Genomic DNA, 17198 nt, shown 5'->3' with positions numbered 1-17198 from the left:
TTTTGACAAGGAAGGAAGGAAGGAAGGAAGGAAGGAAGGAAGGAAGGAAGGAAGGAAGGAAGGAAGGAAGGAAGGAAGGAAGGAATCACATCAGTGTTGAAAGCCAAACATCGATGGGATTTATATTAGAAATCAATCCCAAAATTAATATCTTCTTTAAAAAGCTGGAACTGGGATAGCCAATGGTATTGTACCCACAAAGAAGACTGTCTTTGTTTGCTATTATTACTGCATTTTTTATCCTTTTGACAGGTTTTAGCTAATGATAAGGATGGAGTGATGAACAATCAGATCACATATTCTATTGTGGAAGGGAATTCATTAGGTCATTTCATGATTAATCCCAAAGCTGGAGAAATCTATACTACCAAACACTTGGACAGAGAAGAAGTGAGTAACATGGTTCACTTTGATACTGAAAATAAAATCTCTGAGCCCTAGCTCCACAAGACATGTTGCAAGTGAAATTCATAATGCCCCTCTCCTGACATAAGAACCAAGAAAGACCCACTGGCCTTTTTTTGACCTTAGAAAGATTCCAGATGCTGCTCTAAAATGAAAGGAACTGCAGTTCAGTGGTGCTGTGCAAACTTTTGAAAAAGATCCAAAGAATCTTTAAAGTGGTCTCACATAGTTGACTCAAAAGCTGCTCACAGTTGCCTCTGCATGTGAGTATGTGCACAGCCCCCCCCCCCCAGCGGTTTCTGACATTGCAAAGCACCCTTTTAATTGCTTTCCACATCCCTAATATTCACTATATGACAAGAAATGATATTTGTTCCTTAATGGACTCAGTCATGAGTTTATTATTTAGTGCCTTTGTTCTCTATTTGAGAATTACCTTGCTTAGAAAACAGAAGTACAACTGTATTCTTTATTTAGAATCCAGTATTGAAGTTGATAAATGAGTTATGGGTAGCAAAACATGTCATGTAATAAATTCTTATTATTTGCCTGGTAGAATTTGGGGTGGTGGGTTCAGAAAGAATCTAACCATCTGTATTAAGAACTAGAGTACATAATTATTTAATCAATATTTGGTTAATACATTGTTTCTCAAACTTGGCAGCTTGGGGAAATTTGGGATTTGAAGTTCACAAATCTTAAAGTTACCAAGTTTGAGAAACACTGGGTTAATACCATATTTTCCGGTGTATAAGACGACCCGGCGTATAAGACGACCCCTGACTTCGGAGAAGATTTGCATGGTTTAGAAAGTCGTCTTATACACCGGAAAATATGGTAATTGTTGGAGTAATAAATCTTCCAAACGTGTTTTGTTTTGTTTTTTTTAGATATCCAGCTATTCGCTCAAAATCCAAGCCATGGACAATGGGCAGGCAGCGCTTTCCAGTGACACCATCGTGCTCATTCATGTGTCTGATGTTAATGACAATCCACCTAGGTTTTTTCAGCTTAATTACAGTGTTGCAGTTCAGGTAAGGTAGTAATTCACAGAGACCAACCTTACCCAATTAGTCTTTTACAGAGATAATCTTGAAAGCTGCCAGGTTAACCATAGAGTTGCTAAAGACTCAGAGATAGCAGAAACTTAGTAGCAGTAAGAAATCAATCAGTTGCAATCCCATTCATTTAAAGGTTGCTACATAAAACCATTGATGTAGATTGTACACCTGTGATCAGCAGATATAGCAGTAGTAGACAAATTACCATAGTCCAGGGATCTTCAAACTTGCCCTTTTATGACTTGTGGACTTCAACTCCCAGAATTCCTCAGCCAGGCACACTGGCTGAGGAATTCTGGGAGTTGAAGTCCACAGATCATAAAAGGGCCAAGTTTGAAGACCCTGCCATAGTCCCTTTGCTTTCAGATAAGTAAGGAATGTCTGGGACATGTTTATTATGCACATAATAATGATTTTTAGATTAATTTACAGACCATTCTTCTGTTTGCATTTTCTTAACCATTCTGTCATCTGTCCCTTTTCCTCCCAAACAAGGGGGACAATTTTTTTTCTAACTAATTTGCTTTTCTTCAACTAACATACCAGGAGAACTCTCCAGTTGGCACCAGTGTTTTGGAGCTAATCATGAATGACAGAGATTCTCCAGAGAATGGACCACCATACATTTTTCAAATTGTTGAGGGAAATGAAGGAAGAGCATTCCAGGTTAACCAGGATGGAGTGTTAGTGACATCATCCATCTTGAACAGAAGAACAAAGGAACAATATCTTCTGCAAGTTCAGGTAGATTTATGTCCAAGTCAAGTTGAAACTAATAGGAGACGTCTGATTGGATCTTCTAACATTTTTTTTTAACAAGAAGTGACCAAGGAAAAGTAGATAAGGGGATGCCAATTAGTCAACCATTATGGGAAAAAGTTGTTTAACTCTGTTCAGGGGAAATCTTGTCTGTATACTACTGTTCATCAAATGCTACTGGCTTGTACAGTGACATTTTGTATCAAAAGAAAATCCCAGCTTCTTTTCAGAAATAAAATAGTAGAATCCAAGTACAGTTTTGGCATTAATTTTCAAAGAAACTCAGTCTTATATAATGCCAGTAGAATCTATCAAAATTGGATTTCATTTCAGACCCTCTGGAATGTTGCTGAAACATATAGATACCAATAATATTTGAGAATGAAGGCAATAGAATATGAAAGTTCATAAGTTCTGCAGGTATAGTTTCGGGTCCCTTAATTCCCAAAGATATTTTCACTGGATTTCAATGTGGTCATGCACAAATGCAACTAGTATCTTTCCAGCGTTTAAATGTTCAGTTGATTGCCTTAGTTTCCTGCCAGTATGCTAAAGATGAAATGGTAGCTGTCGGATTGAAATAGGTGTTTCTTGAGAATAATAGCAAGAAAGACATTTTGTTGGCTGATGGAAGAAATGGCTACTGGGGTAAATGGATTTTTGATAGTTTGGATTCCTTGCTTTGTGACTTAAATAAGCAAATCAGATATACAAGGAAAGTATGTAAGTTCTGGCGATAGTAAAGGTTTTCACAATTTTGTCCAATAGGTTGTGGATAGTGGTCTCCCTCCTCTTTCTTCTTCGGCATTTATAAACATCCATGTGATACAACAAAGCCAATACCCTCCTTCAGCACTTCCTCTCGAGATCTTCATCACAACTAATGAAAGAATCTTCCGAGGCGGAGTTCTTGGCAAAATTCATGCCACTGATCGAGACCCCCATGATACTCTATTATACAGCTTTGTGTCAGTAGTTCCTGAAAAGAAACATTTCTCTGTGGGACTTTCAGATGGAAAAATAATTGCAACCGATGGTCTCCAACATGGCCATTATTCTCTGAATGTAAGTGTTAGCGATGGGACCTTTTCAACCATAATCAGAGTCCAGATTCATGTATGGTCCTTCAGCCAGGATGCCCTCGATAAAGCTGTGATGCTGCACTTCCGCCATCTTAACCCAGAAGAATTTATAAGTGACCACTGGCGCAACCTGCAGCGCTTTCTGGGGAGTATCTTAGAGACAAAGCGACAGAATGTCCACATGGCTAGTTTGCAACCTTCACAGGCTTCTGATGGGGTGGATCTTCTGTTGGCAGTTGGGGAACCCCAATATTCATTCTATAAGCCCAGCTTCATCGCTGACCGGATTTCTCAATCGGCTGAAGAAATGGACCAGCGAGTTGGTCTGCGGGTAAAGAAAGTGACCTATGTCCCATGCCACGAGGCCAACTGTATCATTCAACGTGCTTGCAAAGAAACCTTTCAAGTTGAGCCAGGCACAGTGTTCACTTATAGTACTGCCCGTCTCAGTGTGCTCACTCCTCGGCACAGTTTAGAACAGATCTGCACTTGCAACGGTGAGAAAATATTGCTGTTTACGATAATCATTTTTCCTACTTTGTAAAACAGACATTGTAGTATTCTCTGGCACTGCTTGTTACTCAGAGTACAGTGTCTGAAATATTTTTATTCTAAACTCTGGCATTTTTATTGCATTTTTTGTTCAGACTGCTAGACCATTGCCTATGCTGATGGAGGGGGGGGGATTATTCCACGGAGTTTCGGAAAAAAAATGCTTCCCAAAACTGAGAAATGAATTGCTTCCCAAAACTGAGAAAATAGCTAATTTATTACAAATGCAGATTTAACCCTGTAGAGCTCCCAGTGGTATCCTAGTTAGTTTTACTGTCTTTTGTCCTATCTCATGACCTTCAAATTAACTCTATCCTGCACACAGATTTATCTTGATTCCATAAATAATGGAATGGATAGGAATGGGGAAAAGCTCCTTCCCTGACATCTGGCAGAGCAGCAAAGCATGCCATATTTGATGGAAATTGTCATTTATTCAGTGCTACTAAGAGATATGAGACTCTTTCTAAGCCAGAAAAGAATTTAGGTGCCAAACATCAACAGTTGTGGGCTGTGGCCCAGGGATTGGGGACCCCAGCCTTATGTAATAGCCTTCCACAGAAATACAAATGATGCTTATTTGTGTTTGCCTTCAAATAGTGAAAATCTGACTTTTCACCCAGGCAATGGGGCCAGGATATGGATGGAGCCAGCATAGTATGATTGATTAATAACTACAGATTTTATTACAGCCTATCATTGTTTTAATATTATGGTGCAGTTTTTATCATTGTTTGCTACCAGGTTCCTTGTAAACGGTATAACTTTGTTTAATAAGTAAACACCACAAAATAAGTTTGAACAATTAAAGTTCTTTATTTATTGTATTAGATATGAAGCACAATTGTTTGCAGCTGTTCTTTTTTCAGACTGTAGTTTTCGTTGCTTCTGTTGTCAGGCACAGCTTTGAGGTTCAGTGGGCACAGTTACATATGGTATCACCATCAAGGCAAAAGGGATTGGCAGATGCACTTCCACTTACAAACCCACCAGCTCCATGCCATACTACTCTCTACTAATGGAAGCAACAGTGCTGTTCTCCAGGTAGGATTCGTCATTCCTTACGCATACTCTGTCCTGTGACCGTACAAATCAGCTTTTTTTGATCTGCCATAAAACCACTCCTCAAGGCTGGAACCAGCACACTGTTTCTTTGCCTCCTTGATAAGAGTGTTTACTTATATATAAAATTGCAATTAACCAAATAAAAGGGGGGGGTTCTGCCAAATATGACAAGTTTCTCTTAATCTGGTTTCCTGCGAAACCACATTCCTTGAACCTAGATCAGCAGTTCTCAACCTATGGGTCGCGACCCCATTTGGGATCGAACGACCATTTTATGGGGATCGCCAAACAACGCGATCCGCCATTTTACCCCTCAGGGGGCGGCGCCGCGTATGCGCACTGCGCATGGGGGCGGCACCGTGTGTGTGCACCGCGCATGGGGGCGGCACCGCATAAGCGCACTGCGCGTGGGGGCGGCGCCGCGCACTGCGCATGGGGCGGCGCCGTGCATGGGCCGCGCATGGGGAACGGGCCACGCATGGGGCAGCCCCGCGCATGTGTGTCATGCATGGGCGGTGGCGCGTATGCGTGCTGCGCATGGGGGGCGCCGCGCATGGGGCGCCGCCGCGCATGCACGACACGTCCATGTGACCGGGGGTCGCCATATAAAAAGGTTGAGAACCACTGTCCTAGATGCTGCCCTCATTGCCTCTGTAGAAATATGTGTCTTTCAAAACTGGATGGGTTGAATTGGAGGACCAAAGGTTAATCTGAATGTGGTACAGGAAATATGTGATCAATAAAAATAACACAATAAATACACAGGAAATACTTGATAAAAAGTAAGGTATGTTACACAGAAAAGATATAAAATGTCTTAGTCTAACACGGGTCTTCAAACTTGGCCCTTTTATGACTTGTGGACTTCAACTCCCAGAATTCCTCAGCCAGCATGCCTGGCTGAGGAATTCTGGGAGTTGAAGGCCACAAGTCATAAAGGTCAAGTTTGAAGACCCTGGTCTAACATAATTCTACCTTTAGGAGTAAAGGGCTAGATAAAAGGATAAGGGTGTAGGTTGCCTGTAATTTCAGGAGGGAAAAAGGAGTGTAATTATGGCTCTTTTTTCAGTGCCTTCAGATCACAATATGTGCATCTAAACTCAGAAGGAAGGCAACTTGCATTTACTGTTGCAGTTTTCACAGCAAAACTTTAGCATTTTGGGTTCTTTCCTTACTCATTTCCTCTCCCAACTTGAACAATATCCTCTATTGTCCAGTAAAGTCACTTCTGATTTACACTTTCCTGATTCTTAACTTTCTTTATGTCTTCTTCTCCCACTTCCCTTCCCTTTCCTTAACTTTTAAATGCCTGCTGTTAAGCATTACATCACCACCATCAAAGTGCTTTAGCTTTGGCCATAGGCCTCCTCAGGTAATATTGTCTTTGTAGAGACATTATAATGAAAATACATCCTTTTAATACCTGGCCCCAACATAGGATACAAGCATATAAATTACAGGGTTGTGTCGCCATTTGCCCATCTGCCCCACGCTTTTACATATGCATTTCCAGTTATGAAGTTCATTAATGAGTTTTAGCAGCAATACCATAGTTGTCAAACTCGCCACGTCATGTGACGTGTCACAACATATCGTGACTTTTTTTGCATTGCTAGGGTGGGTGTGGCCTCTGCATGATACAACTGGCCCACAGGCCGGTAGTTTGACACCCCTAAGCTATACCCACTGCAAGGATTTGAGGAACTGCAGATCAGTCAATCTATCAACTGCATCTGGGAAAATTCTGAGTAAACAATGATGTAACCCATTTGTAAGCACCTGCTAGTTAGCTTGGACTAATACAAAAGAATTCCTGATTAATTAAGCCTATCTCATTTACTAGTAGGGAAATTTTATTAGTAGATTGTAGGAACATCATAAAACTTGTGGGCATATATAACTTAATCTCAACAACTTCGTTTTCATTTCAACAACAATTTCATGACACTCTTTAGTAAGCTTGTTTAAGTGTAGGTTGAAGGATACAACTATTAAGGAGATGCATAGTTGACTTCAAACTATATTTTCTGAATCAAACTGAAAGGAGATATTAAAAGGATTCCACAGAGTTTGATGCCTGCTTGATTCCCTTCAGTATTTTTATTTATGACTTGAAGGATGATGAGATGGAGGGTATATTGTCACACAATTACATGAAATTTAAAAGAGGCGTGCAAATGAAAAAGAAGTTAAATGTACAAATATTGGGGAGAGCAGTAGCTCAGTGAAACAGTAATAGTTAACTCTTTCTGTTGGTACTGTTCATAATTTGGCAGGCAGTTCATTTGTCAGACTGAAATTTCCCAAGTTAATTGTCAGTATAGTTGATTTGATCTGCTGTGCCAGTCTCTGCTTCCTTGAATTTAAATTGTTAATATTGACTAAGCTACTAGACCTGGGCTACTGAACTTTGGACATTCATTAGATGACAGCAAAAAGATCCTGAAAACGAACTTGATTCTACCATCTGATAGTCAATCCAGGTTTTTTTACCTGAACAATCCAAATATGGCAAGCACTATTGTTGGCTATTATTGCAATATTTTTGTCTTTTTTTTAATTGATTGCAAACAGCTTTGAATCATCTTGCATTAACTGTATGGGATATACCTGTTTTTAATCAATCAATCTCTGTTTGCCAAAATAGACAGGTTATTGCCCAACATTTCTAAATTCTGTCTGAAATCTACTCAAGTAGGATGCATCTTTTTCCTGTATGTTTCATCCATATGAAATTATGTACAGTACTGATTTGAAAGCCATACTTCCTGCATTCAATGGAAAGAATGCTGTAACGGGCCTATAATTAAATACACTGAGTATTTTGTGATGACATGTAACCGGAAAAGGCAGTCACAAGAATCTTTGTAGGCATCCAGTGCTTAGGAACATTTATGTAAAAATAAAGAGTGAAACCAGTGAGATAATTAACACTGTTCAGGCAGGCTGACAACAATTTGCAGTTATTTGGCATATTTTATTAATTTTCTCAGCACTTCTGCATTCTACATCTGGGCTAAAATAGTGTTGCTGTTTGTTTGCCTTGGCTATCTCCTAATTGTTCATACATTTTCTCATTTCAACTGAAATGTTTGTGTGGAGACTATTATTTATTAGAGTAGAATTCCTAGTTTGCTCAGATATCCATACAATGATGATAAAGGAACTGGAGCAGTGCTGAGTATCATTGGAAATTTAGTGTTAGAGTCTTTTGAAAGACCATCTCTGATGAGAAGGTTCTCTCCTGATCAGAAGTTCCATTCGCTGTCACAGGATATTTTACCTTTTACCTTTTCTTTGATTCAGAATAGCATAGTGTGTTTTTAGATTATGAGATAAATCTTATTTTATGCATTGCCAGATGCCTTAATGACAAAAGACTGGGTAGAAGTTTAATAAAGTTACAGCACATACAGATCAAAGATCAAAGCATTTGTACTAAACAAAACAAAACCTCACTATCTGCCTGTAACTCTTACATATGAGACTTTCTGCTTTCAAGTTAATTATTCAAGAGCCTTTAAGCCATCAACATACTCATCCAAGTTTGCAAGCTAATTCAGTTGAGATCTGGAACATATGTTACACATTGACCTGATACGTTTATTCACAAATATGCGTTTATTCACAGAGAGTAAAAAATTTTCCTCTATTAATAGACGGATGAATGGATGATCACTGGCTGTCGTAGTGTATGATTTAAAGTACCTCACAGAATTTAACACAACTTTCGAAAGTCATGCTACATCATAATTTAGTTTTTCATGAACACTTTAAGTTAACACTGAGAGTTTACAAATAGGATACCAGATTAAAATACAATCACATTAATGTCTTTGAATATCTTCCACTACCATTTGGCAGATGCAACATACCTTCTCATAGCACCCTCTTTTTTTGGGGGGGGGCTGTATGTTTATTTATTATATTATTTATATGGCTGCCCATCTACCAAAGGAACACTAGATGGCAATATCATCCTCCAGATACAGTTTCCTATTATTTGTTGATGACTCATTGATTTTAATACAATTTGGTAGAGAAGTGAGATTTTATAATTTGTTAGTTTTCAGAATTTTAGTACTTATTTCCTCTTTGCTGCTGTTAGGTTTTGCGCATGCTTGCCATTTACAAAAAGATCAGCATTCTAACACTAGCCAGGGCATAAATACAATGCATTTGAATAGATAACTTCGATGTAAATTACTTTTGAATCACTTTCTTTCAACCTATTTATGCACTTAAGTTGCAATTTTGTACACCCTAGGAATGGCATCTCAGAGATTATATGGAAATATAGATTCCTCCTTCCTGGGATGTAGCGAAAGCTCTTCCCTATATAAACTGTAACAAAACTTTCATTTCTAAGGATTAGTAATGTTGTTGGCAGAACAATGTTATGTCATTGAGATCTAATTTGTTTCATTCTTTTGAACAATACTAGTAACACATCTTGCTTCTGTTTAATAAACTCCTCCTGGATTTGTTAGTAAATTTTGCACTAAGATCACTAGATAAAGAAGTGACCATAGATTCATTCATAGATGCCTTATATATCCCACACTATCTATAGGTTTTTCCTCAACAATTTCCCCATCTATCTTTCTTTGCATGACATGACCAATTCTATGTGTTTCTATTTATGGATAAATGACTCACTCTGTGATAGAAGAATAGACTATCCGTGGAATCCAAATGATGACAGGCCCCAATTTTGTGCATATTCTAGGCTACTGCCTAAAGCACTGATTATTTCTGAGGCAGGCATGGAGAAACATAAAATCTATTCTCAGAGAGAAGGAGAAGGGTCTGCTCATTGTTTCAAACCTGACAGGCATGGGGGAAAAAATAGCCCAGTGCTGTCTGATGAGGTAGGGATTTGGAACTATAAATTATTCTATAAAGTAAGCTGCATGCTTTCCTTCACTGTCATGATTTGTTCCAGATACAATTATTCTCATCTAACTCATCTAATAATGCCCTTAGGAATAGTGGACATAAAATACTTCATCTTGGCATCTCTATAAAGATTATTTTCTCCCACCTCCCATAGCCTTTTACTGTAAATGGTATTTATTGAATTGTACATATGTAAACATGGCACCATCCTTCTGTCATGGGATGAATTATGATTTAGAAGCATAGTGGTGTATAATTCCAGGTGTTAGAGACTTAAGCTGACCAACAGCTAACTCAGCTTGGCTTTCACAAAAAAGCTGTTTCCTCTACTGATTCTATTCATGGAGAATTATCAGCTGCTTTCTCCTGTTTGAATCCTGTCGCTGCTTCTGCTTGGTTGCAGTGAGGGAAAAGCCAACCGGGAATAGGCAACAGCATCTGTTGCATTAAGAGAGTGAGAACAGAATCATTGCTGTGGCACCATTTTATTAGCTTGAATCCAAAGGCCAGAAGTATTCTTAAATGTCAGTGTATTTTCTTCACTTCTGAATGGATAATAGGCAGGAACAGAGACAGCTGGGTCAGGCCTCCTACTGTCATGCATGGTACTTCACATGCAATGGCACAATCCCATCTTTTCTGTATGTCCTTGTGTCAAATAGAATTGCCAGTGCAGCTGAAAAGAAAAAGAGGAAAGAGGTTCTGGACAAATCACCTCAGTTTGAAATCAGTTGTGCTCCTCCCTTAAAAAAAAAAAGAACAAACAGCAAAGGTGAAAATATGTTCTTTTTTTTTAGTAGTACATATATCAAAGAATATACATATAATCAGTGTAGCTAAAAACTTCATAAACATAGTCATTAATATCATTGCACAATGATATTAATGATATCCTCTACAGTATTTACAATCACAATTGGGACCAGGATTTCTGTTGCTAAACAAGGTAGTGGTTAAGGCAGTCCCACCCAATTTTCAGCCTTTTTGCTAAGGTTATTAAGTGAATCACTGCACTTAAGTGATCATGCAGCCATTAAATGAACCCAGCTTCCCCTATGGACTTTGCTTGTCAGAAGCTAGCTAGAAAGGTCACAAATGGTAATCAAAGTCCCTGGGATACTGCAACTATCCTAAATAATGCTGCTTGTCAAGTGCTCAAATTTTGATCAATGACTGTGGGGGTGCTGTAATAGTCATAAGTTTGAGGACCGGTCATAAGTCACTTTTTTCAGTGCTGTTGTAACTTCAAATGGTCATTAAATGAATGGTTTTAAGTGTAGGACTACTGTAGTGTTATTAGTCATGTTAATAACAATTCATCCTGGTCCTTAAATTTCCTAACAGAGGGAAGACAAAATCTTGCTTTACTTCCCATAGCTTTCCTGTTCTTTGCTCAAAGGATTGGAGCAGGAAGAAAGAATTAACTTTGAGTAGCAAGGGCTCGATTCATCAGAAATTATAGAAGCTATTTGAAACCTAGTTGGAAACTTATAACTTGGAGTGTACAAACTGTCCAGTGACAAAGAATTATTGTTTTGGAGTGATAATTGCTCAGTGACACAAGTAAAGCAGTTAGATGTGGAAGTTTCAGTAGATATTTCAAAATGAAGCCGCCATTTATTTGGCCAATACAAAAAAAAAGAGGTCTAAAATATGTTTTGGATTCTTAGACTTTGGCAACCTAAATCAATACAAAATACTTATTTTAAACATGTTTTGTATATCTTAACGCAGCTTGTTAATGGAGTGCCTCATCTTGGATACAGATGTCGGAGCGGCTTTAGTGCGAACCTTTCATCCCATCGTTTTGTGAGCGACAGAGTGTGGCATTCAGTCTTTCTAGAAGTGAAAAGCCGCTCCATCCACTTTCTGGTTGATGACATGGTAAATGCCTCTCTCCATCTCCCAGAGAGCTGCAGCGTTTCCCACTCCACAAGAGATCTGTTGATTGGAGGACTAGTTCAGCACCATCAGCCTCAGAGAATCAGTGGTGGGTTTAAGGGTTGCCTGAATACGATTACTGTGGATGGAAGAAATCTGGTGGTTCTGCCCAAAGAAAAACGGTCCAGAGGAGTGGTTGAAGAATCGAGCATTAGGCAGTGCTGTCCACACACTGGTGCCTGTAGCAGCAACCCCTGCCTCAATGATGGACTCTGCAGTGAAGTACAACACGGTGGTAAGTGTAGTTTGGAGCAGCTCATCTTAGGGAATTTTGGGAAAATTACAAATATCTCTAGGAAATTGATCACGGAAGCTTCTCTTCCTACGGTAGTTATTTAACCACTATATTCCAAAGTTGTGTGTTCTGAAAAGGCATGAATTTCTGTGGGATAAAGAGAAGGGATAGGCAAAGTGAGCAGGCTGAATGTTCTCATGTTTTCTTTGAACTACATGTTTAAACGTCCATCTGCAGGATTTCCTTTTAATGAAGGAACCGAACTGATAGGCTCTAACTGTAATGAAATATTGTTGTAAACTGTCTTACAACAGGGTGATTCTGGTGGAAATAAAGCATTATTATGGATGTGGGTGAGGAAAACTGTGCAGTGAGCCTCCAGCAGAGTGAATAGAATTTAAAATAAAAGTGATTATGCTAATGGGTGAAAATGATGTGTTTAATAAAGGAAGAAGAAATTCAGTTGCACTAAATCTTTGTGTAAATTATTTCCCTGCCTGCAACGGTTCTTCCTTTATCCTGGTCACATGGAAGTGACTTTGATACTAATGTCTGGTAATGGAAGGTGTCTACCATGAAACTCTTGGAAACACCTTCTCTAGAATTAGAATTCAGTTGTGCCCTTTTGCTACATTTGCCTAAAGCCTGCAACTGAGTGGCATGACTTGACAAATAAGCAACTAACACAAAGCAGACTACATCTCTCTTGGTTTCCTAGAGATCACATTGACAAGATCAGAATCCTGTTTGCTCAGCACCTCATTTACTTCAGCTGCCCTTCATGAACAACAAGGTTCATCAAGAGAGGGGGTGCAAGTTCAAGTCCATGCAGATTTATATTGAGGTCACCAGAATGTGGCTGAAGTTTAGTTGTGAATTTACAATACCTTTCACATCAATGTTGCCACCTGCAGTGTCAATTGCTGTGCATATAATTGTAGTTACCATTTAGGCCAGTGGTTCTCAACCTTTCTAATGCTGCGAACCCATAATACAGTTCCCCATGTTGTGGTGACCCCCAACCACTTATACATCACCGGGTGCCAGGGGTGTGGCCAAAGAAAAGGGGGGAAAAATGGCGGACAGCCTTGTTTGGCGACCCCCATGAAATGGTCGTTCGACCCCAAATGGGGTCCCGACCCACAGATTGAGAACCACTGATTTAGGCAGAGACATCATATCCCCAGCTTCTTAGTGGAGATTTCAATGCATTAAAAAAGTTATTCCTTGCGAAGAGGAACTGTGCACCTAATTATTATAACATCACATCATCTGAATTGTATTCTGATTTTGTATGTGGCTGCCCTATCCACTTTTTAAAAATAATTTTTCTTTTGCCTTTATTTGACCTATTTTCATTAGGTTATTTTTGCACCTGCTCCACACAATTTTCTGGAGATCACTGTGAGGTGGCTGATGGCCTTTGTCAAGGAAATACTTGCTTACATGGAGGGACGTGTGAACTTACTAAAAATGGTGGCTATATTTGCCATTGCCCTGAGAAATACTGGGGGGGAAGGTAAGAATATTATCTTAGTGCTGACTTCATCCTTTTGAACTTCAGCAAGGATATCATGTCTATATTAATTATTCTGCAGTGCACATATTCATCACACAATAGAATATTGCAATGCAATAGACATGTCTATTTAGGAATGTATGAATATTCGAAATTTTAGAACGTTTTTAAAAATTTTGGTCACCTTATATTATCTCAAATATTATGGAATCATAGGCAGTTATGATTAAGATCTATTTGCTTATTTTTTTATTCGTTCAATAGAAAGACTGATTGAATGAACAAATGAATGAACGAACAAACAAATGAACAAACGAATGAATGAACGAATGAATGAATTGCTATGTAGACAAATTAATTGTTGTATAAATAAGCAAGATTGGAGATATGACGAATACTTAGAATTAATTGATTTGTTGCATGAATTTCTGTTGTGAACATCCAGGACAGTGGTGGCGAACCTTTTAGAGACCGAGTGCCCAAACTGCAACCCCAAACCCACTTATTTATCGCAAAGTGCCAGGGCTGCATCAGCATTGTGGTGCCCTCAGGGGGACGGGGTGTGTGGCAGACTTGGTGAGTGTGGCCGGGGCCAGTCCCTCGCCATCTCTGAGGCATCCCTTGGGGGGCAACGCCGCTTGCTCGCTCACTTCCTGCCCTGTCACTTCCAAACGCCACGTGCTCACTACTCTGGCAAACTCTGCTGGGGCAATGGCACGCATGCCCATAGAGAGGGCTCTGAGTGCCACCTCTGGCACACGTGCCATAGGTTCGCCACCACCGATCCAGGACATGACTTTAATTGTATTGTGATTGCGTGATTTTGTTTCTATTACATGGCATGCCAATTTTAATTTGAGATTTTAAGAGCCTGTTTATATAGATGAGTGTTTTATTAGAAATGCTCTTCTAATTATTCTGCCTTCTGTACTCAAAGTTTACACTATCAGGATCTTATGGAGGGCTTAGGTGAGGTCAGGCTATTTTGAACAAATCAACAGTCATATATTTGATATCTGAATGTCCCAAAGCTCTGAAGGTCTAGAACAGAACAGAACAGAACAGAACAGTTGAGTTGGAAGGGAGTCCAACCCCCTGCTTAGGCAGGAAACCCTACACCATTTCAGATAAACGTTTGTCCAGTCTCTTTTTAAAATCTTCCAGTGTTGGAGCATTCACAACTTCTGGAGGCAAGTTGTCCCACTGATTAAGTGTTCTAATTGTCAGGAAATTTAGTTATATTTTCTGGACCTTTTGGGTTTCCACTTAAATGCATATTCATTGGCACAACAATCCTGTGTGTTGCGCTTCACAGATCTCTGCCAGTTGAGCAGATAAGATCATGATTGGTATTTCAGTTTTCTGCCCACTCATGATTCAGACCCAGGAACCATTCTTGAGGGTTTCTTCAGTATTTTTAACATTGGGATATATCTCTTCTGAGATCAAAGCTGTCGCCTATTTAAGAGGAGGAAATTTGGAAAAATCCTATGGATCTGGGATAACTTTGTAGGGACTAAAAAATTCTATGTATTGAGAGGGCACTGTTGATTTCTGCTTCCTAATTCTTTCCTCAACTTCATCTATTGTAAAGAAAGGACAAATGAATTAAATTCACAGTAGTCTTAAATGTGCAGAAAATGGTAGTATACCTATGTCTCCTTTTTTTTTCTCTGAAGGTCCTGCTTTTAGGTTTGTAACTAGAGTTATTGGTACTTGCTTGCTGATGTCAATCTTTTGATCACAGGTGTGAGAAAGTCGCTGAGAAATGTTTGAAAAATCCATGTCAGAACTCGGCACGTTGTGTGAATAGTGAAGGTTCTCCTCACTGCATCTGTACAGATCACTTCCAGGGAACATTCTGTACCCGTAGAATTGGGATTCCAACCATTAGTCCATCCAGTGAGATTTGGAAGCCTGAAGGGATTGCCAAAATTTCTGCTGGGGTGTTAGGCATAGTCATCCTGGTGATAGCTGTTATAATCATTCACAAATGCTACTGCCACAAAGTCAAAGCTCACAAGCCAGTGGCCAAAGAAGATCCAGACCTGCTCTCCAAGAGTGAATTCTCAAAAAGTGTTGGAGTTGGCACACAAGGTATTTTACCCATTGAACTCAATATTCTCAACAATGGTCATCACAACCATTTCAGTGCTCTAGACCCAGACAAGCCTTCTGTTGTGCCAGAATTCACCGCCTTCAATTCAAGCAATATGCAGAAACAACGGGGTGCCATTGTGTGCAGTGTGGCTCCCAATCTCCCAGCTGCTACCCTGTTATCTAACTCTGATAATGACTCTACACTGAAGAGTTCCTGGACTGGAGATAAAATGGGTTTGTTTTATCTTTGTTTGTTTTTCTTTCTCCTTTCCTCTGTTTTCACTGGATTTTTCCAAGTAATGTTCTCTCCATGCTCTAAAGCCACACTGGTTATTCCTATGTTTGGTGGTATCTAGCTGTTCTTTTTCATAACAGTATTGTGTTATGGTGGTATCAGTTTTGTCACATTTAAAATATAATTATTCCTTTCCAGTTAGTATTTTGTTGTCCTGCACATTGAATATAGTTACACAGTATCAGATAGTTAGCAAACTATGGTCACATCAGTCATCAAGAGCAACACAACATAGTGATGCAAGTAAGCTCTAAGTAAATAAATGTAGCCAGGGTTTGTTGTTGAAGTTTCTCAACTATTTTTCAAATGAGCTAAATAGACCAGTTATAGCTAATATCTTCTAACAGCAATATTCTTCAATATCAAAGTTATAGTAATATTAAAGACAACTCATGTTAAAGAAAGACATGATTAGTACAATTAGTCATATCAAAAAGAGAAATGTCATAGACCATTTTTATATGAACTTGGGCAAAGCACAAAGTAATAAGGATTAAAGAATTAGAAACATGAATCATATTCGGGGGGAAGTCAATATATTGAATTACAGAACATTCAGATGCATAAGAAACCAATTAAATTTGTACTGAGTTACAACTTTTAATATGAAAGAGGAAAAACATATATGGGGTATTATCATATTAAGTGTCAGTTAAAATAGTGATGCACAAAATGATACATATTACAACATACTGACATCCTCTCATACAAATACTTAATTGCAATCACTGGTCATATCAACCTTAAATCCCCCACAGCAAATAACAGTAACAAATGGACACAATAGAAATGGACAGCTACTCAAGACATCAATTACACAAAGTCACGTTACTTGGAATAGGACATACATTGCAAAGGTATATTTAGCCATCCTAAAACCTTGGAAAGGATCCAGTAGTCAAAAGAACCAAATCCAGTCCAAACTATGCGGTAGGCTATGCATAAATAACCACCAGCATTAATATACAAAAATCTGGCAGATATGCAGCTGTGACCAGTCTCCTTTTTGTCTGGCAATATGCTTAACAGATGCCTTTCTTTGAATACTACATTCCCACATTACTCCATGCAAGTCTACACAAACAGCAGCAAGAATATGACTGGGCCCTGGTCTTCTACTGAGTAGATTAGAAAACTTTTGAAGAAAAGAAACCGAATCTCAAATCATAAACAATCCAGATGCTGGGTTTAGAACAGTCAGAACACTGAAAACGAAATGGTTAAGTTTTGTTCTGAGGTTGGAACCAATCAGAATGTGTTGTTTCTCCCTCAAAACAAAGGTCTT

At 39.0% G+C, this 17198-nt stretch overlaps 1 protein-coding gene across 1 annotated transcript in view; it reads left to right on the top strand.

Moving 5' to 3' along the window:
- Window positions 1-17198, top strand: part of FAT2 (FAT atypical cadherin 2) — an 84328-nt gene that overhangs the window by 65069 nt on the left and 2061 nt on the right. Inside the window, exons 16-23 of the mRNA XM_039340926.1 lie at window positions 253-390; window positions 1296-1439; window positions 2013-2210; window positions 2994-3804; window positions 4758-4903; window positions 11558-11999; window positions 13362-13518; window positions 15266-15852. Of these exons, the coding sequence (XP_039196860.1) occupies window positions 253-390; window positions 1296-1439; window positions 2013-2210; window positions 2994-3804; window positions 4758-4903; window positions 11558-11999; window positions 13362-13518; window positions 15266-15852 (2623 nt within the window). The remainder of the gene's footprint in view (window positions 1-252; window positions 391-1295; window positions 1440-2012; window positions 2211-2993; window positions 3805-4757; window positions 4904-11557; window positions 12000-13361; window positions 13519-15265; window positions 15853-17198) is intronic.

Source organism: Crotalus tigris, unplaced genomic scaffold (assembly GCF_016545835.1).
Source record: "Crotalus tigris isolate CLP2741 ecotype Arizona unplaced genomic scaffold, ASM1654583v1 scf7180000017754.2947050, whole genome shotgun sequence".
Classification (NCBI taxonomy): domain Eukaryota; kingdom Metazoa; phylum Chordata; class Lepidosauria; order Squamata; family Viperidae; genus Crotalus; species Crotalus tigris.
Note: the sequence above shows the minus strand (reverse complement) of the source record. Positions and strands in the feature narration are given on the sequence as shown.